We start from the raw sequence: 22803 nt of genomic DNA on the forward strand, positions 1-22803 counted from the left end.
GGGGATTGGCCGGACACCTCCAGGACTTCCTTGTCGACTACCCGGTGGAGGTCGTGGCTGGCAAGGGCTATGTGGAGGCCAGGCTTGAGGGCGTTAATAAGGGCACGGCGTGCGAATGTGTAATGCAGATGCTGGTGGAACAGGGTAAGATTCCGGATTTCGTGCTCTGTATTGGCGATGACCGCTCCGACGAAGACATGTTCGCCTCCGTCACGAAATTCATGCAGAAGTTCATCCATGCAGAAGGCACTCCTAAGTTGGCTCCTGTTGACAAGCCGTTACAATACACGGGACAAGAACAAGCAGACAACACTCTCGAACGACTCATGAGGCAGACGCTTCCCACGTCATCTAACAGCCGAACCAAAAGCTTTCCCCACACGCGTCTGTTGAGCTCCATCGCTCACGAGAGCGCGCCCCGATACCGCCCAGGCGTGGACTGCCCTCCTCCCTACGTGGTCACCGTCACCGTAGGCCGGAAGCCCAGTCACGCTGGGTTCTACGTGAACGACCCCCAGGAGGTCTCCCAGTTGCTAACTGGTCTGTCAGAACCGACAACAGTGTGAATGCGGAGCCTCAGCGATAGCTGTCGCCTACGGCTCGGTAGTCTCAACAAACTCGATCTTGGATGTTATGCAAAAGCTGCACAAACTTGACGGAAGCTCGCTGTTGCCTTCGTTCGTCGCTGCCTGTCGAAGGCAGCTGTCTTCCACCGTTGACGGTTCCCAGTGGTGACTCCAGGCGCTGAGGTCTTCCTCATCGAAAGCTCCATGCGGCATCTGGTCGCAATAGTTCTCGGTACACCGAGTACACTTCAACGCTTCGTGGGTAGTGGAAACGGCGTCGTCTTGCAAGGTGAACAGCTCTCGAAGGGCTTCTGCTGACAGAGAGTCCTTCAGACCGGCCTCGTGTCCGACCTCCGTGACGAGCATCTGACCCAGTCCAGATTTGTTCATCTGTCGCTGGAGCACGCGCTCCTCTATTGTGCCCGTAGCGAATAGTCTGTACACGTAGCATGTTTTTCTCTGTCCATCTCTCCAAATGCGCGCCAACGCCTGTTTATCGTTGGCGGGGTTCCAATCCGGGTCGAACATTACAAGTCGGTTCGCGCCTATTAAGTTGATGCCGCAGCCACCTGCCTTGGAGGAGAGGAGGAACACAAACGAGAGGCTGAGCGGGTCGTTGAACTTCGTGACAAGATCGTGACGCCTCTTGATTCCCACAGAGCCGTCGAGACGCACTGCTGGGTAACCCTGCAGGCGGCAGTAGTTGCCGATGATGTCCAGGGTCTGGGTGAAATTGCTGATGATCACCACTCTATCCTTGATGTCCCGGATAGCTCGCAGGAGGTTAGTCAACAGACTGAACTTTCCTGAAAGTGCCGGGTTCACGGCGTCACCTCGCATCTGGTGTCAGGAACGTGACGAGCTCACACGTTTACCCTGGGTCTCTGCACTGTCTTGGTTGAGGTAACCCGCAACCTTCGCAGCGACGTCTGGTTTCAGCCCTGACGACTTGAGAAGAGCCGGGTGATTGCACAGCTTCATCATGCTCTGAATCAGCCCGAGCACAACGCCCGTCTTGCACTGTTCAACCTCAGCTGTTTTACTTCGCAGAAGGGCCTTATAGATATCTCTTTGTCCCGCAGTCAAAGGGCAGAACACACAGAGTGTCAGCTTTGGAGGTAGCACTTTAGCGAGTAGTGCGTTGGACCTTCGGAGAATGAACAGGTTCGTAATTTGTGAGAGCTCCAGCAGCCGGGAAGATCCGATTTCAACCTCCCGCTTCGTGGCTGACGGGTCTCGCCCACGTATGATCGGCCCAGCGAATCGCTTCCTGAAGACCGCTGCCGTTCCAAGAACGGCTGGGTTGCAGAGTGACACCAAAGAGTAGAACTCGTCCAGGTCGTTTTGTATTGGAGTGCCCGACAGTAGCAAACGCTTCCGGGCGGGCAACGCCATAATGGACTGGGCTGTTTTGGTTCGGTCATTCTTAAGTCTGTGTGCCTCGTCACAGATGATCATATCTATTGGGAAGCCATCGAGGATTCCGCAATGAAGCCGAAACGTCTCGTAGGAAGCAATCAGCACCTTGGAACGGCGATCATACGCGAATCCAGCGAAGGCAGCTACCACTTTGTCCTTCTGAGCCTCAGCCACAGCCGTACAAACACAGCGCCCACACAGCCACTTCTGTATCTCAGACGCCCAATTCTTAACCAGCGATGCTGGACAGATTATCACTGCTCGGCGAACCGCTGGGGGTTTGCCGTCGATGTTGCTGTTTAGCAGCGTCCACATCACAGCTATTGATTGCAGTGTCTTTCCGAGTCCCATGTCGTCTGCCAGAATGCAGCCTTCTCCAGCGAAGTCTCTCTGCCCCATGAGGCAATCAAAGATGAAGCTGACACCTTGTCTCTGGTGTTCACGGAGCCACCGTGTCAGCATGTCGTCGACTTCAACGTTTTTTGAGTCTGGCGGCGAGTTTTCGTCGGCTTCCCAGAGAATGAGGGGCACGGGCGGTGGCGCCTCCGTCGGCTCCATATCGGGACTCTTGCATGTGACTGGCCCTGCCCGGCTGTAGCCTCTGCGCTGCCTCTTAGCAGGGCCGAGCGTCATCGCGCGGGAGAGATCAGTAGTGCCCGGCACGTGGCCTGGTACAGGCGACACGAAGGGTCTGATCCAAATCGGTCGCCATCCAGCCACAGATAGACCCTCCATGAGAGTGCATCTTATGAGGCACACAGAGCGGCCTCGATTCAGCTGGGAGTTTACCGCGTCTTGTGATGGTACCGGCGACGAAGCGTCGCGACTTTTTTTGGCATGCATACAACTCGTTATCTAGAAATAGACTCTGTTAACCTGACTGCGAATAAACAGATGACGTGCATTGGTAGTCGAACTTCGTGAGCCGCTGCTCGTTCAGGTGGGCCTCTGGGACACACCGACGAGCCGCTGTCAAAAGGGCATTCTCTGGAACACGCGAAGCAGGGTGGACCCATAGAATATCGGCTATGTGGTCTTGGTACAATCGCAGGCGACCAGCGAAATTCGCTTGGTCCCCATTAATAGCCTCCGTTAGCAATGCAGACGGGTTCTTTATGAAGGCAGACTTGTTCATGTAGTACGTCATTTGGGTCCATGGCAGCAGACAGGGGAAAGGCATCACGAAGTCCAACGCGGAGTCATCGAGAATGACATTGAATGTACCCACAAGCGCGGCGTTCTCGAGCTTCTGAGACCCGTACACGTCGTGGGCGAACTGCAAGTTGAACCTGCTGTCTGACAGCTGTTTCCAGCGTTTGGTGCTCTCGAGGTCACTATCCGCGTGCTCTGGGAGTCGCAAGCTGCACCCAGACAGGGTTTCGTCGCATCTCGGCATGTCAAAATCCTCAAACCAACTTTCCTGCTCTTTCGGTCTCTCCGGTCCAAAGAAGTAGAGGTAACTTTTGCTCTTCATTTTGGACATTACCTCCACGACAAACCGCCGATCAGCCGTCGCCTCTCTGATATCTGTAGCCCTCGCGATCATTGCTGCGACTGATTCTCTGTTGGCATACTGTTCTGCTGCCTGCTTTTGGAGATCTCTCTCGTCTAGAGCATTGTTCGGAATCTTGTCTGGTAAGAATGGAATTTTGAAAGAGCAGTACTCCTTCCCTAGATCTAATCGTTTCCAGTTCGAGGAGCCTATGATGAACTTGTTCAGGAAGCGCATGTACGAGTGCCTGTCATTTCGCATTCGGGCTATAGCCTTTGCGGTACCCATCAGCGTCAGATGGCTCTTCTTCTCCTTGAACGGCTTCAGGCCCTCTAGCACGGTCTTCACAGCACTCAGGTAGCCCTGCACATTGCCGCACCCACCTCCTACTGCCATGTCCACGTTGATGGGTGGCACGAAGAGAGCCGCGTCATCAGGGTTTTCCACTCGCCACTTGTGATTCTGTAACTTTTCGTAGAATAGCACAGGCAACGTGTCATTCCTATGGGTAAACCGGTAAGTCGACCCAACGGGGATGTCGCACTTGGCGTTGACCTCAGCGAAATCGGATAGGGGGTAAAGGTAGAAGGGAATTCGGCCTAGAATTTCTCTGTCCACTCCTTGACTCGCATGTGACCTACCGAAATTCCGCAAGGAGGATCGAGGTTTCAAAAGAGAGAGCTTTTGCGCGTTCAGCATCAGCAGCACAAGACCCGTCACTCCGATCGCGACCCAGAAGACACGAATCGAGGGCATCCCCATCCACTAATAATGCGTTTTGAAGTCGGATACTCGCCGAAAAAGGAAAACGGATGCTGGTTGCCAGCACGCTTTACGATCCACAGATGCTAACCCTACAGAGAGAGACTGGGTTTGTGGACACACAAGTCGACATAAGTTGAATCATTAACAATTGACCAAACGATGGGGCCGAAACGAGGGGGCCAAAACGAGAGTTACACGGCCCCGGATGCCATAATTCATACGGAGGTATCCTCCTCTTCCGCGTTAGCGAATTCGTCGTCGAACAAACCTTCATCGGGGTTCTTCAGAAACTTACAGCATACGAGTGGCTTGACCCATTTATCCTGGCAGCCTCCCATATTGAACCAAATGTTGTTATAGATGAAGGTGCCGACGATGAGAATGATTAAGGAGACCAATTGGAGCCAGTCGAAGTCAACCCAATTCACCGAGAGCTCGAACAACCAGATGGTTACAGACCGTAGAGTAATTACAATCGTCCGAAGTAGTCCCGATCCGAGTTTCGAAGTGGTGAGACCCGAGCCGTTAAAAATTGCGACTGATAGCGTAAAAAGGATGTTAGAGACTAACAGTATACTTGACTGACCCGTCTGGTAGAGACTGAGCTTCGTGTCCTCAAGACCAGTGAACTGAGCCACAATCAGAACCACGGCTCCGATGATCAGCCCAAATATTCCCTGCAGTCCGATGGCCTTGAGAGGAGAGATGTAGTAGCTCCTAAACAGACGTTCCTCAAAAACGAATTGGAACGAGGTGAGAGCAGTTCCCACCAGCGCGAATACCAGACCTAACCATTGCATTTCGGTGGCGTTGTTGTCTTCTTCAGGGTTGGCGACTGCGTAGATCCCAGTAATGGCCAACCCAATGGAGATGACCAGGACTCCAGTCCACTGGTAAACTCGAAGAGCCTGTCGTACGACGGCCAAGGAGAGAAACGCGGTAATAATTACATTGAAGTTCCTGAGCATCTGGACGGTGGAGGCAAATGCGAGGACGAACGCGTAGTTGATCATCGCTGAAGCGCAGAAGTCGATGGCAGTCGGAATAATCCACCAGTAGAAGGGAGATTCCGGCTTGTTGAACGAGGCGCTAGAATTCGGGAAGTCAAAAGAACCAATCTTAAGTCCTTTCCTGTTCTTCAGTTTCCTATCCACCAACCAAACGAAAAGACAAAGAAGCTCACCGAAGTACATGATGACGGTTTGCCACCACGGCCCTTCGAAATACAAAGGCTTGCATTCGTAGTCCTTGGGATAGAAAAGGTCGCCATTCGAATCGCTACCACATTGGATTCCGATGCTGGGGATCTCCACAAAGCCTGAGCAGGAAGGCACACACTGCTTGTTCTGCCACTTCGACAGAAGAGTGTTACACGTTCCCGTTATCAAAATAAGGGAAGCGGCCAGAGGCAAAACCCACTTGGGAGTCTGGGTGTTCGCGATTTCGCGCTCGAAGCTATCCGTAGAAGAAGAATATCTACTGGATTCAGAAGAGCTTGAGGACATAGAATTTGATAGATTGTCTGTATTACGCCGTTTCCGACTCATGCCCCGCATATTTGTAGCAGCTCACTGTAAAAACACTTGGCGATCGGGTTCGACTCCTCTCTGAGACTGGAGTTTTCGTTGAACACAACTTGGGATCTAGGATGATACGGCTTCCGGATCCGCAACAGGGTCTTCACGTAGCCGTCCACAGCAAAGCTTCTTACAAGTGACTGGTCGCATCCAGAACTCGTATCCCCTCGTGTTGATCCAAACGTTGTTATAAACAAAAGATCCGAGTACCACGAAGGACAGAGCAATCATAACTCTAACTCTGAACTGCACCCATCCCAGACCGACCTCGAGCAACCAATTCCAAACCGAACGAAGCGCCAAAACGACGACGCATTGCACGCAGCCGCTGTGCTTGATGCACGTCTGCAACGCCACATTGAAGGCGGCAATCGTAACGATGAGAACCACTGAACTCACAACAACGACCCATGAGTGACCCATTTGGTACAGAGTCACAGAAAAGTTAATCCTGTGAGTGAAGTGGGCTATCGCAAGCGCAGGAACGGCGACAACCAGGCCATAAGCCCCCTGGAGACCGACAGCTTTCCAAGGAGAAATCGAGTAACAGCTGAGCAAGTGTTCAATGGAGTTGTAGAGGCACGCCTCGAATGCAATTGTCAGTACGGCGTAAACCATCGCGGGCCCAGTAAATTCCGTTGCGCCCTCAGATGTGAAGACTAGGCCCAGGCAGATTAGTACGACGCCAATCCATTCATGAACCAGCAGCGCTTTCCGTAGACAGATGGCAGAGATCATCGCAGTCAGTGCGATGTCGAAGCTGCCCACAATGTTGACCGTGGAGCTCGGCACAAGCTGTATTGCATGGAAGTAACACACGCTGCTGCACACGTCGAGGAGAGTTGGAACAATCCACCACAGCACATTAGGGCGCCGGGCCACCTTGCGCACCCAGAAATCGCTGTCCTCCTCGCAGAACGCGGTGCGTTTTCGAACTTCCCATACCACCAAGCACATGAGCTCACTGATGTGCATGAGTACCGTAGAACACCAGGGGTCATCGAAGATGGCTGGTCTGCATTGGTAGTCAACAGGGTAAAATGGCTGGCCGAAGTCGTCATCGCCACATCTGACTCCGACACCAGAAATGGGCACAAAGTCGGCGCAAGTTGGTATGCACTCCTTAACTTGAGCTCCTAGCAGCAGTGACGTCAAGGTTCCCGTCAAAATGACTAACGTTGATGCAAATGGAACGAGCCAGGGGCGAACATCCCTCCCAAGGGTTTGTTTAGGATCTTGCACGAACAAGGAGAGGGCAGAGTCCCCTCGGTTAGACACCAAGTCGAACATGGTTCTGCATTATTTTGTGATCAGATTTTTGGTTGGTTTAACACGCACGTCAGAACGGATACTTCATGAACAAACATCGCGTATTGACATTCATACAGACATCTCAGATGTCTCCTCCTCCTCCGCGTTGGCGAAATCGTCGACCAATATAAGGTCGGGGTTTCTAAGAAACTTGCAGCAGACGAGTGGCCTCTCCCATTTAGCCTGGCAGCTGCCCATCTTGAACCAGATGTCATTGTATAGGAAGGTCCCAATTATCAGCAGGATCAGGGAGATAAATTGTAGCCAGTCGAAAGTGACCCACGAGAAGCACAACTCCAGTAACCAAACCGTTACCGATCGAAGTGTGATAATTACAGTTCGAAGAAGGCCGGACCCCAATTTGGACGTGGTCAGCCCCGCTCCATTGAAGATCGCTACTGAGCATGTGAACAGAACGTTACCTCCTACCAGCGCACCGGACTGGCTAATCTGATAGAAAGTGAGCTTCGTGTCCTCAAGACCAGTGAACTGCGCTATGGTTAGTATAACAGCTCCGATGATCAGCCCAAATATTCCCTGCAGTCCGATGGCCTTGAGAGGAGAGATGTAGTAGCTCCTAAACAGACGTTCCTCAAAAACGAATTGGAACGCGCTAAGTATAGTACCAACCAGAGAGAACACTAGACCTAACCATTGCATTTCGGTGGCGTTGTTGTCTTCTTCGGGGTTGGCGACTGCGAAGATGCCAGTGATGGCCAACCCAATGGAGATGACCACGACTCCAGTCCACTGGTAAACGCGGAGAGCCACTCTCACCACGACCAGGGAGAGGAACGCGGTAATGATCACATTGAAGTTCCTGAGCATCTGGACGGTGGAAGCGAAAGCGAGGACGGAAGCGTAGTTAATCATTGCTGATGATACGAAGTCGATGGCCGTCGGGACCAACCACAAGTAGTACGGGGACTCAGGCTTACTGAAAGACTCACTCGAGTTTGGGAAGTCAAAGGTTCCAACCTTGAGGCCTTTCCGCTTCTTAATCCGCATGTCAATCAACCACACGAACAAACAAAGGAGCTCTCCGAAGTACATTAGAACAGTCTGCCACCAGGGAGCCTCGAAATACCGAGGCCTGCAATCGTAATCCAATGGGTAAAAGGGAAGCCCATCGTCAGCATCGCCGCACTGAACTCCGACGCTGGGGATCTCCACAAAACTGCTGCATGAGGGCACGCACTGCTTGTTCTGCCACTTCACGCCGAGGGTATTACAAGTTCCGGTGATCACGATCAGTGCCGCGGCAACGGGAAGCACCCACCCGGGAGTCCGTGCGTTTGCGAGCTCCCGCTCAAAGCTTCCTCCACTTGCGACACTACTAGTGGGCGTTAGTGACGAGCCGGATGACGTCATCAACTCTAAACAAGGGTATTATGACAATAACTTCGTCACCCCGCATCCAGCGATACAATGTTCAACGGTTGGATCAGCACACTCATGTGCGACTCTGGGAAGCAGTCTGTCCAAAACAAAAATAACCCGCTAAATCTGAAACGTTAATTGCGCTTATGGGAGATGAGTGGGAAGACGACTTTGAGTTCGAGTACGACTTCGAGGAGGAGGAGACCCTCACTCCCGACGACCCACAGCAGGCGGCCTACATACGCGTGGAGGGTCTCATGTGTGACGCCGAAGACTTGAGGCGCGAGGATCCGCATGCGGCTCTGAGCATCTTCAAGGAGGTTGCTCTGTCGTCTCCGGAGGGTGTGAATGACAAGACGTTCCGTCTGCTGTTTCAAGCGGCGTTGGAGACGTGCCTACTGGCAGCTAGACTCCATCTGATATCAGAATTGACCTGTATGGTCAAGGTTCTCTTAGACCGACTGCAGTCCCTAGGGTTCTCTGTTGTCGCCTCCACAATGCAACAAGTCACATCTGAGGCCATAGCGTCGTTCTCGGCTCTCGATAGGACCGATATTAGCTTGTTGATTCAATGCTTTGAGGAGTGCCTAGCGCGCGTGTCCGAGATCCAGAATGCGCGGTCAATTATACTCGTGAAGCTTCTGGAGTTGTACCTGGAGGTGGGCTGCGAGGTTAAGTTCAATTCGACGATCAAGGAGCTGTTTGACTACATAGACACCGTGGACCCAGAAGAAGCCGGATTCTCTTTCGACTCTCTGGTGCTGGAGGTCTGCACGCTCAATCTACGCTTCGCAGAGAAGTCTGGGCAAGTCGCCAGAATGCGCAGCACGCTCAACCGCATCAAGAAGCTTAAGTGGACGCTCAATGACCCTCGAACCCAGGCTGTCGTCCACGCTAGCACTGCCACAATCCACGTCTCCTTGGGCAACTACGAGGGTGCGCTTGCCGAGCACTATCGCGCGATTCAATGCTACCAGGCAGCCGGACTTCATGCCTTGGCGGTGAGCACATTCAAGAAGTTGGTAGTTATGAGCATCCTCGGGCAATCCAAGCTATCTCCGTTTGAAAGCACCGAGTCCAAAGCCTACGCTGGGCAACTAGAGGACGCAAAGACGCTGCGTCGACATTTTGACGAAGGCTCCATTGCAGAGCTGTGCCAGTTTCTCAACACTCCTGGGTGCGCCTTCGCTCCAGAGAAGGACGCCATCATCCAGGTTAAGCGGCGTCAGTTTATCTCACAATTCTTCAAGACCCGCAGCCATTCAACTGTAGAGGAAATGCGCTCGCTCCTCAATCTGGAGGACGACTCACGACTGGTGCAATTGATGCTCTGTGTTCCCACCAGTACTGAGGACGACGAGAATGCCTTGCTCCACGAAGGCGACGGTCCTGCGATTCTTGTGGATCTGCGACGCGGTCAAATAGTGCGGTCAGTACCGTCGTGTCAATGGTCGACCTTTCAGGACAATGGCCAAGCCGATGACCTGAGATTCTACCGGGAGAAGATGCTCCTCCAGCAACAAGAGCTGCTGGGCAGTCTAGAGACCAACACAGTATGACCCCCCATCATTGATATTTTGCATTTCAAAGATGCGCCAAACCGAGAGAGAACTGGTAGGGGCTGTTGAGGCACAGCGAGAGGCGAGGGGCAACCCGGCCTATGATGGATCGCTGCCCGAGTTTCGGGAGAGGGAGCGAGAGTGGCTGAGGGAGTTGCAGGGGCGTATGCGGCAGGCACTCAGCAGCCTATCTGACCGAAGGACCCAAAGCGTTCGAGAGAGGCGATACGAGCGTACACTGCTTTCACATTTCTCCGAAGAGGGTCCGTCCCGTGTGTTTTCAGGGCGACCTGTGAACGTGTCCTCATTCTCGTCACCCTCCCCCTTGGGCGAGTTTCTGGTGCCAGGCGACTACGACTCCACGCGTTCAACTACCACAACGGAGTGCCCTCCCTCTGACAACGTGTCTGAACTAACTCCGCCGTCGCCGCTGAGCAGCGCGAGAGTATCAGCAGGTACCGTAAACGAGCCGCCTTCGAACCTCACAGGTTCAAACCTAAGCCCCAACTGGGCACAACCAGTCCTAATCATCAGTGAGTTGCCCGCAAGAGCCAACAACGAGGCCATGAGACTGAACGTTCAGGTGTCTCTCTTAGTGAACGGGCAGCGTGGGTATCGTTTGGACTCTGCATTCAGCTCGCAAGCTTGAGCACACCTTCAGCGTCGGACATTAGTTGGGCGAACCCTACACCCGGTATACTCCGCTTGTGCACTGGCGGAAACTGTGATCCCGTGTCAGAAGAATTGTCGAAGGATACCATGCACTGTATTGTGATAAGAGGCGATCTTACTGACGTTGCTGTAGCCGCAAGCATTGTAATCTCGCCAGGAGCTTGTATGGACTGGATGAGAGCCAATGGCTCCACGCTGGCGATGTGCATAGCGCAGTTCGTGGCCTCCGAGTGGCGTAGGGTTTCTATAGCCCACACGAGAGTGTTTCCGCTTCCGGATAAGGTGAGGGGGTCTCCTCTCAAGCGCCCGATCGAGCCTGTGGGAGCCAGAGTGTCTCGATCGAGGGCCATGATGGTCTGGTCCGCCGAGGCGGTGACAACGCGATTTACACTGGGAAAGACCCGTAGACACAACACAGGCGCCGAGTGCACCACGGATGAGAGTGTTAGCTCCCCAGTGAAAATGTCGAAGACCTTCACCAAGCCTTTGGAGCAGCCCAGATACAAGTACGCTTCGTCCACGCACATCGAATATACTTCATCCTTCTGCGGAATTTGCAGACCGAGGCTCATTGATATTTGAAGAGGTCCTTTCCGTTTATCTCCAACAATCGCCAAGTGAACCAGCTGTACTGTTTCGCTGGAATCTGCAACAGCCAAAACGGTTCCATCTTTGTTAGCAGTCAATGCTGGTATGGCGTCCGTGCTGAAGGGCAAGTCAAGATCCGAGGTTTGGGCCTCCGTCTTGGTGTCTGTTGTCCGAAGGTTCAGAACACGCAGTCGTCGTTTCGGGCTGTTAGTGAGTACCACCAGGACCTGGTCGAACGAAGGGTGAGCCAGGGTACGGTAGACGTGACCAGTCATTGAGTGCACCAGTTTACCAGTTTTGGCATTCAAGACCCAGACAGCGTCACGACCAGACAGAAGCGCGTGAACCTCGTCAGAAAAAAACGACGCACTGGTGGGCAACCACTTCAACACCTTCAGGCCAGACCCCCCCTCCTCTGTCAACAACGAGCACTTCGGCTTCGGTGAAGACGTCACAGGCGTCCAATAGCTTGGGTCTTCGCCGTCGCTCTCCACAGACGGCCGTGCTAACATAGGCGCCACCGACACGGCTCGGAAAGCTGCGTCGCTGAACGGGAACATCCGAAATCTCAGGTTTTTTTAGTGGAGCACTTGAACTTGCTGATGTGTGTTCTGTGCAAACTGTAATCGCGATTTATGCCATTCATAGGTGGTCGAGTACCCGATCGATGGGAGTTCTATCGTGCATGTCACAAGCCCATCATCATAGAAGATGCCGAAGTACCCGTTTTAGTTCCCTTTAAGGTGCCGTTGAACCGAAGTCACTTTCAAGAAACCGTCGAGCGTTTCAAGAGGAGAAGCCGCAACCCACTGTTAGACAACACTTTGGAGGACTCCGACGGTCGTACAGTCACTTTGACAGATTACGACTACGCCTGGTTCGACGACAACGTCGTCGCGAATCTGGCCAAGCACATGAATCAGGTGCCGGAGGCAAGCAGAAAGGTAGGAAGCATCATCAACCTGTGCCTGACAACGAGATACTACGACGCAGCGGAAATACGAGCACAGAGGGTGAAGGTCTTTCGGGTGCCCGTCGCCGGAGGCGGCATGCTCCCTGCCTTTCATGAAATCCTCTCCATGATTCGCGTGTTGGATTCGATCGGGATGTGTCAGGGCTCGGAGTCTGTCGGAATCCACTGTACTCACGGACTGAACCGGACTGGCTACTTTTGTGCTGCGTATATCGCTGTCAAGTTGAATTTGTCCCCATCTGAGGCCATAGAGAAGTTTGAGCGGGCACGGGGTCACGTCATGTATAGAGATGAGCTGAAAGCAGCCCTAGACACCAGAGTGAACGACTTGGCTTCGATCCGAAGTCTGACGAGCTACGACCGCTCAAAGCCGCAGAGATTTCTTGTCGGACCCATTGACTACTCGGCTTGTCCACTAGAGGATATGCATTTGGCACTGGTGGAGTCCATCCCAGACGACATCCCTGTCAACCTATGCGGGCTGATGATGCTTCACTCAGCCGTTTTCTTCCCCAAGGTGGATGCGAGTTGGATGCTGGAGGCCACTTTTACCGGCCCCATCGACTTCTCGGTCCCTGACGTTCCTGCCTTGCGTGACGCGGTGGCTGCCAGACCATCTCAAGAACAAGAGCTCAGCCGGCTTAGACGTCATCTAGTGGGTAGTGCTTATCGTAATGAGTAAACAAAAGTGTACAATTTCGCTATGGTACGGGCAACTAGAGAAGAATTCGTGCCTGCCCCATCCTTACCCTTGGAATCAGGTAGCCATTCCCCAGGTCTGATGAGGCGGCGCCTGCTTCGTGTCTTGAACAACCGCGAAGAACTAACACGGAGCGCCAAGGCTAGCTTTAGGCAGCACTCTCAGGACGGCAATGTCCTGTTGCTGGAGGATCTCTATAAGGCCGTGCAGAAAATTTGCATCAACCTTCAGATTCCCCCAGTTTTCGTGGAAGATCCAAATGTTGAGAACGTCATCAAAGGCTTCACACGCGGGAATGACGAGATGACATTCAGGGAGTTCTTCGAGTTTTACTACCAACTGCTGAGCGGTATCCAAACAAAGTACTACCCCGCCAAAACTGTACCTTGGGAACGGGCTAACCACGTTGGAGACTTCGAGCTTGACGGAGAGGATATTCGCAGTGGGCGGTTTGAGCCAATTCGAACGCAGACTTTTATGACTTTGGAAAGCGGCTTGGGAAAGGCTCGTTCGGCGTCGCCAACTTGGTGAAGGAGAAAAGATCCCAGGCTGTACGAGTGTGCAAAACTATGAGGAAGGACGTCAACAACTTGGACATCAAGCAGATTCGTATAGAAATCGACACACTGAAGCTCCTGGACCATCCGAATGTCTTAAAGGTATACGACATCTACAACAACAATGACAAGTTCTATGTCATTATGGAGAACTGCCGAGGAGATGAGTTTGGCAAGCGCTTCGCCAAGATGTTCGCGAACAACCAAATACCGACGGAGGCCTATGTAAATGAGATGATGCACCAAATTCTCAGCGCAGTGAACTACATCCACGCCCACAAGGTCGTTCACAAGTAAGCATGCGGCTACTTTAGTTAAGCAGAGACCTAAAACCAGAGAACATTCTTTTCATTGACGAATCCCCTGGAAGCGAGATTAAGATTATCGATTTCGGTCTGGCGGAGCACTTCTCCAGCTCCGATGAAGTCTTAACGCGAGTCGCCGGGTCACCTCACTACATGGCCCCTGAGGTGTTTGGTGGCGAGTATGACAAGAGGTGCGACCTCTGGTCTGTGGGCTGCATCATGTACTATATATCTACATGGCGACATCCCTTCATTGGTCGAACTAGAGAGGAAACTGCCAAGAAAATTTGCAAGGCGAAACCTGACTACAGTCTAATTGAACACCTGTCGCCGGTGGCACAGGACTTCTTACGACGATTGCTAGTGAAGAATCCGAAGAAACGGATGGACGCCCCCACCGCGCTGGCTCATGAATGGTTCGAGCGGTTTCGACTAGGCAAGCGCGCGGCTCTTCGCCGGGATCTGACTCCTGCTATCAGGCAGAACCTTGAGATCTTCACCAAGTTTCCTCCGCTGAAGGCTGCTCTGGTGAACTTGATGGCCCATCAGTTACCGCACAGCTCACAGGTGCAGCACATCACTCAAGTGTTCCACCATTTGGACTCCAACGAGGACGGGGTGTTGTCCGAAGAGGAGCTGAGCCAGGGATTAACGTACTGCCGATTTCCGACTTGGTCCGTGGTGCAGATTCTTCGGACGCTGGACATTGACGATAGCCGCAGTGTGTCCTACACGGAGTTCTTGGCCGCATGCTACACGTGGATGGACATTGACCTGAAGCATCTCTGGAGTGCATTCATGAGGTTTGACCGCGACGGCAACGGAAAAATCGAGCTGCAAGAGTTCAAGGAGATCATGGGTTGCAGTCAGCACGGCCGCTCCATTCCGGAGGATAAGGTCCGAGCCATGTTTCGGGAGATCGACGTCGACAACAATGGGGTTATTGAGTGGAAGGAATTGGAAGAGTACATCTCCAGCTGAACGGTGACGTGGTTTATGTGTATTTTATGGATAGGAACAAGCTTCTTGGGGCTCTCGTCAAGGATGAGAAAAGGTTTAAGAGCTCAGCGCAGCAGGCTTTGGCTCCGTATGGACCTCAGAAAGGCTACTTCACAGAACAAGAACTTTGCGGAGTCATCAACGATATGGCTAAGCTGTTCCAACTGCCAAAAGACATAAAGAAGCAGATGGCGGCTGATTTTGCTGGGGCTGGGAACGTGTCCATGACGGAGAGTCTGAACCTCTACCACGGATGGATCTACTTCCTGCACGACACGTTCGACACCCGGAAAGCAGTGAGCAGGAGAGCGAATTTTGTTGGGCAGTTTGAGGTCACGGAAGAACGCCTAAAAGGTGGGCAGAGGGCGTCCTGGCAAATCAGAGCTGTATGTATTCAAGAAACGCTTGGGCTCCGGGTCATTCGGAGAAGTCTGGCTCGTCGCAGACCGATTCACAGGAGCCGCGAGGGTCTGCAAGCAGGTTTACATATCGAAGGACGACCATTTTAGGAAGGAAAACAAGAAGAACCTTACGCCAATGCTGGTGTTTCAGAAAGAGGTGAATGCTCTGAAGGCCCTCGACCACCCCCACGTGCTGAAGGTGTACGATGTGATGCGTAACGCGACATGTTCGACGGCCTGGCTGATTACCGAGTGGTGCGAAGGCGACACTCTTGGGTCGCGTGTGAAACAGCTTTACGCTGAGAGCATGCTCCTGAAGGAGGGCTACGTCGCCAGAGTCATCTTTCAGATTCTGAGGGCCTTGGCTTATGTCAAAGACTATGGCTTTGTGCATAAGGATCTAAAGCCCGACAACATCATGTACGTTGGAAACAATTCTGACAGCGATGTCAAGATCATTGACTTCGGTCTGGTCGAGACTATGGAGAGATGCCGCTTGAGTGCTTCAGGCACGCTGATGTTCATGGCTCCCGAGGTCCTGTCGAAGAAGTACAATCACACGTGTGATACCTGGGCAGTAGGGGTAAGCCAAGGGATTATGGAACATAGTGCATTATGTACCACATGCTGACTGGTCGTTTTGCCTTCTCAGGGCCCACTAAAGACATCAAACAGAACATTCTCAATCGTAGGTCGTTCAGGTTTGAAAAGAATTACAGACCCATACGATCTGAGGAACCTTGACCACGTCTCATCACACGCCCGTCACCTGCTCAAATTGCTTCTTGACAAGGACGGAGTCACTCGACCGGGAGCTGCGGTGACGATGCGGCATCCTTGGTTTAAGCATATGGGCTTAACTGGTGCGCCTCTGCCTGAGCTCACGCAACTTGTCAAAGAAAACCTGTTGGGCGTTGCCGAAATGTCGCAGCTAAAGATATTGCTGATGAACTTGATGGCTCATCACCTATCCGCAAACGACAAGCAGGTTCATCAGCTGCACTTACTTTTTTCTGCAGTCAACAGGAACTTCAATGGCGAGATATCGCAGGCTGAGTTCTGCCAATGGCTGACAGCGGGAGGTGTCGCAGATGATGTCGCGACTCGCGTTTTTAGCGGTCTCGACATCCGTGCAGGTGGACGATTGAGCCTTACGGAATTTCTGGCTGGGACCTTCGAGTTCGCTCGTGAGCACTTGGCTGGTCTCAAGGGGGCTTTTAACCGCATGGACTTCGACAACGACAACGGAATTAACCTGGACGAGTTCAATCTCCTGCTATCAGGAGGCAGGGAAGCTGGTGGAAGGCTTAGTCAGTACTTCTGTCGGCTTGGCGGCACTGAGGACGGATTGTTGAGATGGTCTGATCTTGAGAGCTACTTGACAGGAAAGGAGGGTATTTTTCGTTAACCAAGCGACAAGGATGGCAATTATTTTTGGTGTGTGAAGAGCTGTTTTGTGAGTAACGAGCTATGGTTAGATACGTATCGCATCTAAGGTAGAGCGTCACGACTTCTCTTTTGTTTCCAAATGTCTAGCGGGCCAGCATGCATCACAGCCAGGGCTCCGACCAGCCGAGACCTCCGCTACGTAAGAGAAGCCGTTACCGCAAACACCAAATTATGACCAGTTCCTATGATGATGCTGCGTCCAGCGTGGAATTCTTCATCCCCATCCGTAGACCCGGGTGCTGCGGACGATCACATTCAAACGATCAACCCGTTCTCTCTAAACTCAGCGGACTTCCAACCGAGAAGAGCATACGCGCACGACACAATAAACGTCGTTAGGGAACACGAGTATGCGCTATCCTGCTTTGAGGAGCGAGTCGTGCGGGTCGAGTCATCTCCAGTCAAATCTGCCTCCCGTAGAAGACTGAGGTGCGCGCAGATGTTGCATCATCAGCAAATCTTGCCCTCCGTGACCCCTCCGCGCCGCGCCGCCGTTAATCGACATCTGCTTGAGGATCGGATCTGGGTGCGGCGTCCTGCGCCTCAGCCGATAGCGACTGTGTTTGCCAGTCGCTGCGCGCTCATTATGGCTGGTATACGGTATTTAGAGCTGCGAATGGATGGCATGTCTGACGTGGAGGTTCCCCTGGATTCGTGGCCTCGATACATGGACGGACGACCAAAAATCACGAAGCAACGAATCGTAGAAGGTATGATAGATGGTTCTCAGTGCGTGAAGAACCTCTCGCCTCAATTGCTCTCTGAGGTTCAAGCGTCGCTGTGCCATTTGAACCTGAGACAGCTGGTGGTCATTCGCACCCACATGGCTGAGAACTGCACTGCAATGCGGGCGGTCCAGCCTGGTTTGGCAGCTTTCGGTTTGAAGGTGGAGGCCATAATTTCAGAGCGAGTAATGACTGTAATGCTGAACCGCGACCCGACACACATGACTCGCCAAAGACTCGTAGGTGCTTCACCTCACGATCTATTCAAGACTCCAGTGAACGTGGACGACCCGACATCTGAGCCTACGCCGTCATGGGGATCAGAGTTTTCTGTGGTCGACCGACGAGAGTTGGGCTTGTCCGTGCTTCAAACGTTAGGCGTGACTCAGCTGTCTGTACAGGACTTCGATGATGATGAGTGGTTCTTTGTCTCGGGTAACAGGCCCCAGAACCACAGCAAAGGTGAGCTTCCAAGCGGCGTCAGATGCAGAGCTCGGCCCCTGGGGTGTCTATTTTCAACTGTCCTCCTTAGCCGCCGCCCGCAACGCCTTGCGAGAAACCTCCATCGTCACAGTGCACCCGGCAGAGATGAACCATGGCTTTGTCCGTCCTGACGCAGTGAACAAGTGGGTTGTGCTGCGGCTCCCTCCGTCGGGCGATCTGAGCGCCCTGGAGCCCCCATCAATGATGAGTGTGGTGACCCAGTTGAGTGCTGCTGTCAAGGCGAGAGAGAACAGAATGAAGGAGGCGGAAAGTGCTACTGCAACCGTCGCTCCTGTCCCACAAGCAGCACCGGAACCGAATGTGAAGAGCGAAACGCGGCCTCGGCCTAAACCGCGGTTGTGGATGCTGAAGTCCATCGCAAGTTCCACATTTGAGGCTTTCGAGTCGGCAGTGCCCCTTACGCGTTTCCAGTCCGGAGACCTTGGCCCGGTGCACGAGCAGGACTCCGAATCAACACATAAACATCCATCTATTATAGGTGGTCCTCGCAGATACAGCTCTGGCATTGTAATGCGAAAGGGGCCAACGCTGGCTATGACGGCGCGAACTCGACAGTCTTCTGTTCCGTCAGGTATGTCGACAGCGGGGCGCGCTGAACGAGGAATGTCCACTGGACGACACCCTGAGAGGTTACTCTCAGCGACGGAAAGCTTGACTAAAGACAACTCACCGCCGTCCAAAGAGGTCCCTGCGTTTCATTCTACGCGTGGCTGCCGCACGCGGAACCCCAGTAACAGCACGAACAAGGGAGTGCGTCGATTCTTTATGAGATTACGAAGACACAAAACACCTTTGTGACCCGTAGGTCTTTTTTTATTGACAATGAAGTTTTTCGTCACTTCCAGTTATTCACCAGCGTGGAACAACTTCCAAAAATGTTTCCTTTTCTCACCAGGTTGGGCAGCTAAATCATACGATTTCTTCCGAGATGTTACGGTGTCCACCGATTCCACACTCTCTCTAGGGTCCTGTGGCCTACCTTCACCCTCCAGCCATACCGACAGCTCCTTGGCCACCTCCTCCACGTAGGACTCGCGGGGAACAAAGTGGCCAGGCCTGTCCTTGGGGTGGTGCTGGTGCATGGCAGCTAACTCTGCTGTGTACCCATTGGGCGTTCCGGACATCGCTAAACTAAAATTCATGATGGCACACAGACGCAGAGCGCAGGGCGGGGCGTGAAGCACGCCGCATGTTTTCCCTCAATACTATGCGCAGTAATTTCCAGATTTGAGTGTCAATGGCATTGCTAGGCGTAGGTAACCCCCTTCTGGATACGATCGTTTGCGTCGACGAGGCTTTCATGGACAAATACCACCTGGTGAAGGGCGGCTACTGCTTCCAGGGCGAGGGCCAGGAGGCAATCTATGACGACATGGCTTCCAGAACGCCGGTGTATGTGCCTGGAGGTGCCACACAAAACTCGATCCGGGTGGCTCAGGGCTTGCTGCCTTCTCCTTTGACGGCCTACAGCGGGTCATCAGGGAAGGACAAGGAAGGAGAACGCATGCGCGATCTACTTGAGACTTGCGGCGTCAAGTCGTACTACTACTGGGATGCTGAGCACCCGACGGGCATGTGCGGCGTCGCTGTGTCGTCCTGTGGCGAGAGAAGTCTGTGCACTCGCTTGGGCGCGGCAGACCACTTCCAGTACGAGCATCTGCAGTCCACGGAGATGCAAGGCGCTGTGGCCAATTCCAAATTCGTGTACTCTGCCGGATTTTTCCTGACTGTATGCACTAAGGGAATGGTGACGCTGGGAAAGCACTGCGCCGAGAATAATAAGGTATTCGCCTCAAATCTGTGTGCTGAGTTCATTGTGGAGCATTTCAAGGACCAGATGCTCGAGGTGCTTCCCTACATGGACTACATCTTTGGCAACGAAGCTGAGTGGGCCCATTTCGCCCGCACTCACGCTGAGGCGCTCGGGCATGTGGACCCCACCAATCTACAGGAGGTGGCTAGACGCGTAGCTCAGCTCCCTAAGGTGAACGCTGCGCGTGCGCGGGTCGTGGTGGTCACTCAAGGATCCGACGAGACTATCGTAGCATCCAAATGGTTGACCGCAGAGACCGTTGTGGTCTGCGACAACAAGAAGCGGCTGAAGTCAACATCTCTTTACCAGGTTTCAACTTTCCCAGTGGTTCCTCTCGATCCAAGTATGATCGTCGACACCAATGGTGCTGGCGATGCCTTCGTAGGCGGCTTTCTCGCTGGGTTGGTCCAAGACAAGGCGCTTGCTGATTGCGTGGCCCTTGCTCACTACGCCGCTCGTCACGTTGTACAAAGGTCCGGTGCTACCGTCGAATTTGAAGAAGGAGACCGTGAACACCCGTTTTATAGCTCCGAGTATTAACAGGCATTTCAATCCGACGACAGGAGAGATTCGCTTTCAGCAAATTAATCACAGACGACACACGGCTGCAGAGATATTAATTAAGACCGAGTGCGGTCAATAGGCCGGCCAGTACCCCTCCACGCCGCTCATTGGGATCACGTGTGTTTGAGGCGATGGCCTCGAACAGTGACCAACACCGGACCTCGGCGGTGTTGAGCCTCGAGTGCCGGTTTACCCTCCCGTTTTGCACGTCTCTCGCATTATTGACTGCTCCAAACTGGCTCAGAAGGCCGAGGAACTTCACGAGGGTCGTGGAGGATATCGGCAAAGGGCTCTCGGCTACCAGCCACTCCACCCCCTCCTCGCAGGGTGGTGTCGTGTCCGACCCGCGATACCGAATAAAGCTTACTTCGGCCATGCTCAGCAGCAGCAACACGTCGTCCAGCTGGAGAGGCTCGTTGAGCCGTGTTTCTCCACCGTTGATCACGTCCGCCGAGACCTCCAAGAGAGAGGTGAGTAGTTTCTCTGTGGGAGGAACCATGGCCTCCGCCTCTGACGATGCGTCGACGGCGCTCGCGTCTGCGAAGAACAGAGAAATCACCTTCACTGTAGGCGCCTCCACGCTGAGACCTAGTCGCTCGGCTAGACTTTCGTGCTGGTTTAGTTCGATCTTATTTCTGCGGAGCTGCCGCCTTAGGGTTGCGTCGCTCGCGACTCGGTGGCGAAGCTGGGCTAGTGACTGCAGGGCAGCTTTGCTGGTGCCGAACGGAAGGAGAGGGTCGTTACCTGTGTGCCAGATCTGCAATTCAAGTGGATGGCGGCTACCTTCGCTTAGAAAGGCGTGCTCTGCCGGTGAGTGAACGCGGATTTCGGTGGCCTCAGCCAGTCGCATATCTGCAGTCGTCACCATCAAACCCCACTTGTCGCTGGCACGTCGCTGGAGCTGGGAGCGTATGAGACGTGCCATTGCAAGTGACCTACCGAGAACACGCCCGGACCAACACGAGAAATGAAGCTCTGAATGGGCGAGTATGAGTAAACGAAGTCACCCTTGTTGATTCGAATCTTCTCCTCCAGATTGCTGGTCAGATAGGTGGTGGTGATCTCCGCATCACTCAATAGGCGTGGTTGCACTGAGTTCGCTCGAAAGTCCACCGCCTTTAGGACTGTACTTGAGATATCCTGTCCCTGTGCCGAAGCAATGTCGAGATGCACTTGACGAAGCTCGCTCTGGATATTGAGGAGCTCCGGGTTGGTCTTTGCTTCATGAGGCTGAATGCTCGCTTGACCGGGAGCCCCCTTAAAGGGCGCGGATTTGTCTCGCAGCTTCTGGGCCTGTTCTTCGAGTTGCAGCAATCGCTTCCTGAGGGAGGCCGTTTTGGAGGCGTTAGCCTGCTCGCGTTCCTGGTCCAGTTTTTGTGCGAGCACCACTGATTGCCAGTGCTGACGTTTCTCCTTCAGGTAGAGGGTGTTGAGTTCCACGAGCTTCGCCTGTGTTGCTGCCTGTCGGTCATCGAAGTGGGGAAGGAGGTCTTTTTCGAACACAACAGGCGACTGCGCTGAGCCGACGGCGCAGGTGCCATCCCAGTCGTTACCCCTGTTGGTGTAGTCTACGTGGCTCAAGGCTTGTCCAAACAGGAGAAGTGATATCGGAAGCATCGAAGGTGCACTGCGAACTACGACCCCAAGTCACGTGTGACCCCAATAAGTCGTACTCACATGGGGGTACGCCAAAATGATATATTTGTAATGTCGTCGCTCCCTGATACCTTCATTGCCCGCTGTCGTTCCTGCCGATCGTCGCTCTTCACATCCGAGAATGTCGTACCACACACAAGCGACCAGAAAACCTTCAGGCGTAAAGGTAACCGCTCAGGGCAGCCAGCCTGCTCCTCGATATTCGTAGACCCAGAGTTCTGGAAGGAGCGGGTGGGTCCATGGACGAGTCTCCACACAGCTGGATCTCACCGGCGAAGCAAAGGGCCGTCTGGAGTGTCCCATGTGTAAAGCCAAACTCGGCGCCTTCTGCTGGTACGGCCTTCAATGCTCCTGTGGATCATGGCAGCAGGTAGGCGGTCTTTCATTTGTGAGACAGCCCGGAGTGCAAGTCCACTCATCCAAGATTGACATTTGTTCTCTTTGTTGACAGGCTTGTATCAGGGCTCGAGTCAGAGGGCCCAGCGTTGTGCCTCGGTACGCCAGCCTGGCGCGGAGGTCTCGGATGCGTGAGAGGTGTCGAGTTGCCGATTTACGTTTCTTTAACAGCGACTCCAATGCCAGAAGGCACGTCTGTAAATCCGATCCACGAACCTCTATCGGCGGTCGCTTCGGCGGCGCATCCAGTCCTGGCTTCGCGGGTTGCGATACCCTGTCATCGTCCTGTGTGCTGTCAAACCGGGACTCCTCACCTTTCTTTGTGTCTTGAGTCGGTATTTTTGCAGGTGGCTCGAGATGTGCGTCCGTGTGAGACTAGCGAGGGCGTCAGGGTCACTCACGCTTCCGCAAGCAGCCACCTGGCGCATGTAC

General features: G+C 53.4%; 17 protein-coding genes across 27 annotated transcripts; 8 read left to right on the forward strand and 9 right to left on the reverse strand.

Moving 5' to 3' along the window:
- Window positions 1-23: 23 nt before the first annotated feature.
- On the forward strand, window positions 24-566 carry KVP17_005122 (uncharacterized protein; the record flags this gene model as incomplete). 2 transcript variants are annotated; one of them, XM_068514896.1, is made up of 1 exon in its annotated part: window positions 24-566. In XM_068514896.1, a coding segment is annotated over one exon (543 nt), but the record flags the coding sequence as incomplete, so codon positions are not given. The 2 variants fall into 2 exon arrangements, with proteins under 2 accessions (XP_068379027.1, XP_068379028.1); XM_068514897.1 differs by having other exon boundaries at window positions 123-566.
- Window positions 567-593: 27 nt separating this feature from the next.
- KVP17_005101 (uncharacterized protein) lies at window positions 594-2720 on the reverse strand (the record flags this gene model as incomplete). Of its 3 annotated transcripts, XM_068514862.1 has the most annotated exons (2): window positions 594-1406; window positions 1434-2720. In XM_068514862.1, the coding sequence occupies 2 exons, from the start codon at window positions 2718-2720 to the stop codon at window positions 594-596; spliced, it is 2100 nt and encodes a 699-aa protein (XP_068378993.1). The 3 variants fall into 3 exon arrangements, with proteins under 3 accessions (XP_068378993.1, XP_068378994.1, XP_068378995.1); XM_068514863.1 differs by lacking the exon at window positions 1434-2720; XM_068514864.1 differs by lacking the exon at window positions 594-1406 and having other exon boundaries at window positions 1413-2720.
- A 136-nt stretch (window positions 2721-2856) lies between these two features.
- Window positions 2857-4239, reverse strand: KVP17_005102 (uncharacterized protein; the record flags this gene model as incomplete). The annotated part of the gene is made up of 1 exon (XM_068514865.1): window positions 2857-4239. The coding sequence occupies one exon, from the start codon at window positions 4237-4239 to the stop codon at window positions 2857-2859; it is 1383 nt and encodes a 460-aa protein (XP_068378996.1).
- Window positions 4240-4457: 218 nt separating this feature from the next.
- KVP17_005114 (uncharacterized protein) lies at window positions 4458-5747 on the reverse strand (the record flags this gene model as incomplete). Its single annotated transcript, XM_068514886.1, has 1 exon — window positions 4458-5747. One exon carries the CDS (start codon window positions 5745-5747, stop codon window positions 4458-4460), a length of 1290 nt encoding a protein of 429 aa, XP_068379017.1.
- Window positions 5748-5885: 138 nt separating this feature from the next.
- KVP17_005113 (uncharacterized protein) lies at window positions 5886-7109 on the reverse strand (the record flags this gene model as incomplete). The annotated part of the gene is made up of 1 exon (XM_068514885.1): window positions 5886-7109. The coding sequence occupies one exon, from the start codon at window positions 7107-7109 to the stop codon at window positions 5886-5888; it is 1224 nt and encodes a 407-aa protein (XP_068379016.1).
- Window positions 7110-7199: 90 nt separating this feature from the next.
- On the reverse strand, window positions 7200-8501 carry KVP17_005115 (uncharacterized protein; the record flags this gene model as incomplete). The annotated part of the gene is made up of 1 exon (XM_068514887.1): window positions 7200-8501. The coding sequence occupies one exon, from the start codon at window positions 8499-8501 to the stop codon at window positions 7200-7202; it is 1302 nt and encodes a 433-aa protein (XP_068379018.1).
- A 155-nt stretch (window positions 8502-8656) lies between these two features.
- On the forward strand, window positions 8657-10069 carry KVP17_005118 (uncharacterized protein; the record flags this gene model as incomplete). Its single annotated transcript, XM_068514891.1, has 1 exon — window positions 8657-10069. The coding sequence occupies one exon, from the start codon at window positions 8657-8659 to the stop codon at window positions 10067-10069; it is 1413 nt and encodes a 470-aa protein (XP_068379022.1).
- Window positions 10070-10100: 31 nt separating this feature from the next.
- Window positions 10101-10718, forward strand: KVP17_005360 (uncharacterized protein; the record flags this gene model as incomplete). The annotated part of the gene is made up of 1 exon (XM_068515171.1): window positions 10101-10718. The coding sequence occupies one exon, from the start codon at window positions 10101-10103 to the stop codon at window positions 10716-10718; it is 618 nt and encodes a 205-aa protein (XP_068379029.1).
- KVP17_005116 (uncharacterized protein) lies at window positions 10421-10636 on the reverse strand (the record flags this gene model as incomplete). The annotated part of the gene is made up of 1 exon (XM_068514888.1): window positions 10421-10636. One exon carries the CDS (start codon window positions 10634-10636, stop codon window positions 10421-10423), a length of 216 nt encoding a protein of 71 aa, XP_068379019.1.
- Window positions 10702-11889, reverse strand: KVP17_005106 (uncharacterized protein; the record flags this gene model as incomplete). Of its 2 annotated transcripts, XM_068514873.1 has the most annotated exons (2): window positions 10755-10833; window positions 10865-11889. In XM_068514873.1, 2 exons carry the CDS (start codon window positions 11887-11889, stop codon window positions 10755-10757), a joined length of 1104 nt encoding a protein of 367 aa, XP_068379004.1. The 2 variants fall into 2 exon arrangements, with proteins under 2 accessions (XP_068379003.1, XP_068379004.1); XM_068514872.1 differs by having other exon boundaries at window positions 10702-11889.
- A 75-nt stretch (window positions 11890-11964) lies between these two features.
- KVP17_005112 (uncharacterized protein) lies at window positions 11965-12984 on the forward strand (the record flags this gene model as incomplete). Its single annotated transcript, XM_068514884.1, has 1 exon — window positions 11965-12984. One exon carries the CDS (start codon window positions 11965-11967, stop codon window positions 12982-12984), a length of 1020 nt encoding a protein of 339 aa, XP_068379015.1.
- A 21-nt stretch (window positions 12985-13005) lies between these two features.
- Window positions 13006-14845, forward strand: KVP17_005107 (uncharacterized protein; the record flags this gene model as incomplete). Of its 3 annotated transcripts, XM_068514875.1 has the most annotated exons (3): window positions 13006-13444; window positions 13474-13852; window positions 13882-14845. In XM_068514875.1, 3 exons carry the CDS (start codon window positions 13006-13008, stop codon window positions 14843-14845), a joined length of 1782 nt encoding a protein of 593 aa, XP_068379006.1. The 3 variants fall into 3 exon arrangements, with proteins under 3 accessions (XP_068379006.1, XP_068379005.1, XP_068379007.1); XM_068514876.1 differs by lacking the exon at window positions 13006-13444 and having other exon boundaries at window positions 13572-13852; XM_068514874.1 differs by lacking the exon at window positions 13882-14845 and having other exon boundaries at window positions 13006-13533.
- Window positions 14846-14871: 26 nt separating this feature from the next.
- Window positions 14872-16672, forward strand: KVP17_005110 (uncharacterized protein; the record flags this gene model as incomplete). Of its 4 annotated transcripts, XM_068514881.1 has the most annotated exons (4): window positions 14872-15217; window positions 15246-15847; window positions 15874-15952; window positions 15984-16672. In XM_068514881.1, the coding sequence occupies 4 exons, from the start codon at window positions 14872-14874 to the stop codon at window positions 16670-16672; spliced, it is 1716 nt and encodes a 571-aa protein (XP_068379012.1). The 4 variants fall into 4 exon arrangements, with proteins under 4 accessions (XP_068379012.1, XP_068379011.1, XP_068379010.1 ...); XM_068514880.1 differs by lacking the exons at window positions 15874-15952; window positions 15984-16672 and having other exon boundaries at window positions 14872-15372; XM_068514879.1 differs by lacking the exons at window positions 14872-15217; window positions 15984-16672 and having other exon boundaries at window positions 15401-15895.
- Window positions 16673-17329: 657 nt separating this feature from the next.
- Window positions 17330-18740, forward strand: KVP17_005117 (uncharacterized protein; the record flags this gene model as incomplete). Of its 2 annotated transcripts, none has more annotated exons than XM_068514889.1 (2): window positions 17330-17900; window positions 17929-18740. In XM_068514889.1, the coding sequence occupies 2 exons, from the start codon at window positions 17330-17332 to the stop codon at window positions 18738-18740; spliced, it is 1383 nt and encodes a 460-aa protein (XP_068379020.1).
- Window positions 18741-18787: 47 nt separating this feature from the next.
- On the reverse strand, window positions 18788-19066 carry KVP17_005111 (uncharacterized protein; the record flags this gene model as incomplete). The annotated part of the gene is made up of 1 exon (XM_068514883.1): window positions 18788-19066. One exon carries the CDS (start codon window positions 19064-19066, stop codon window positions 18788-18790), a length of 279 nt encoding a protein of 92 aa, XP_068379014.1.
- A 113-nt stretch (window positions 19067-19179) lies between these two features.
- Window positions 19180-20295, forward strand: KVP17_005105 (uncharacterized protein; the record flags this gene model as incomplete). The annotated part of the gene is made up of 1 exon (XM_068514871.1): window positions 19180-20295. One exon carries the CDS (start codon window positions 19180-19182, stop codon window positions 20293-20295), a length of 1116 nt encoding a protein of 371 aa, XP_068379002.1.
- A 76-nt stretch (window positions 20296-20371) lies between these two features.
- Window positions 20372-21936, reverse strand: KVP17_005108 (uncharacterized protein; the record flags this gene model as incomplete). The annotated part of the gene is made up of 2 exons (XM_068514877.1): window positions 20372-21220; window positions 21259-21936. 2 exons carry the CDS (start codon window positions 21934-21936, stop codon window positions 20372-20374), a joined length of 1527 nt encoding a protein of 508 aa, XP_068379008.1.
- Between the last annotated feature and the right edge of the window lie 867 nt (window positions 21937-22803).

This window comes from the organism of the source record quoted next, assembly GCF_019968985.1.
Source record: "MAG: Porospora cf. gigantea B chromosome Unknown PgB_NODE_125_length_36143_cov_127.927, whole genome shotgun sequence".
NCBI classification, from domain to species: domain Eukaryota; phylum Apicomplexa; class Conoidasida; order Eugregarinorida; family Porosporidae; genus Porospora; species Porospora cf. gigantea B.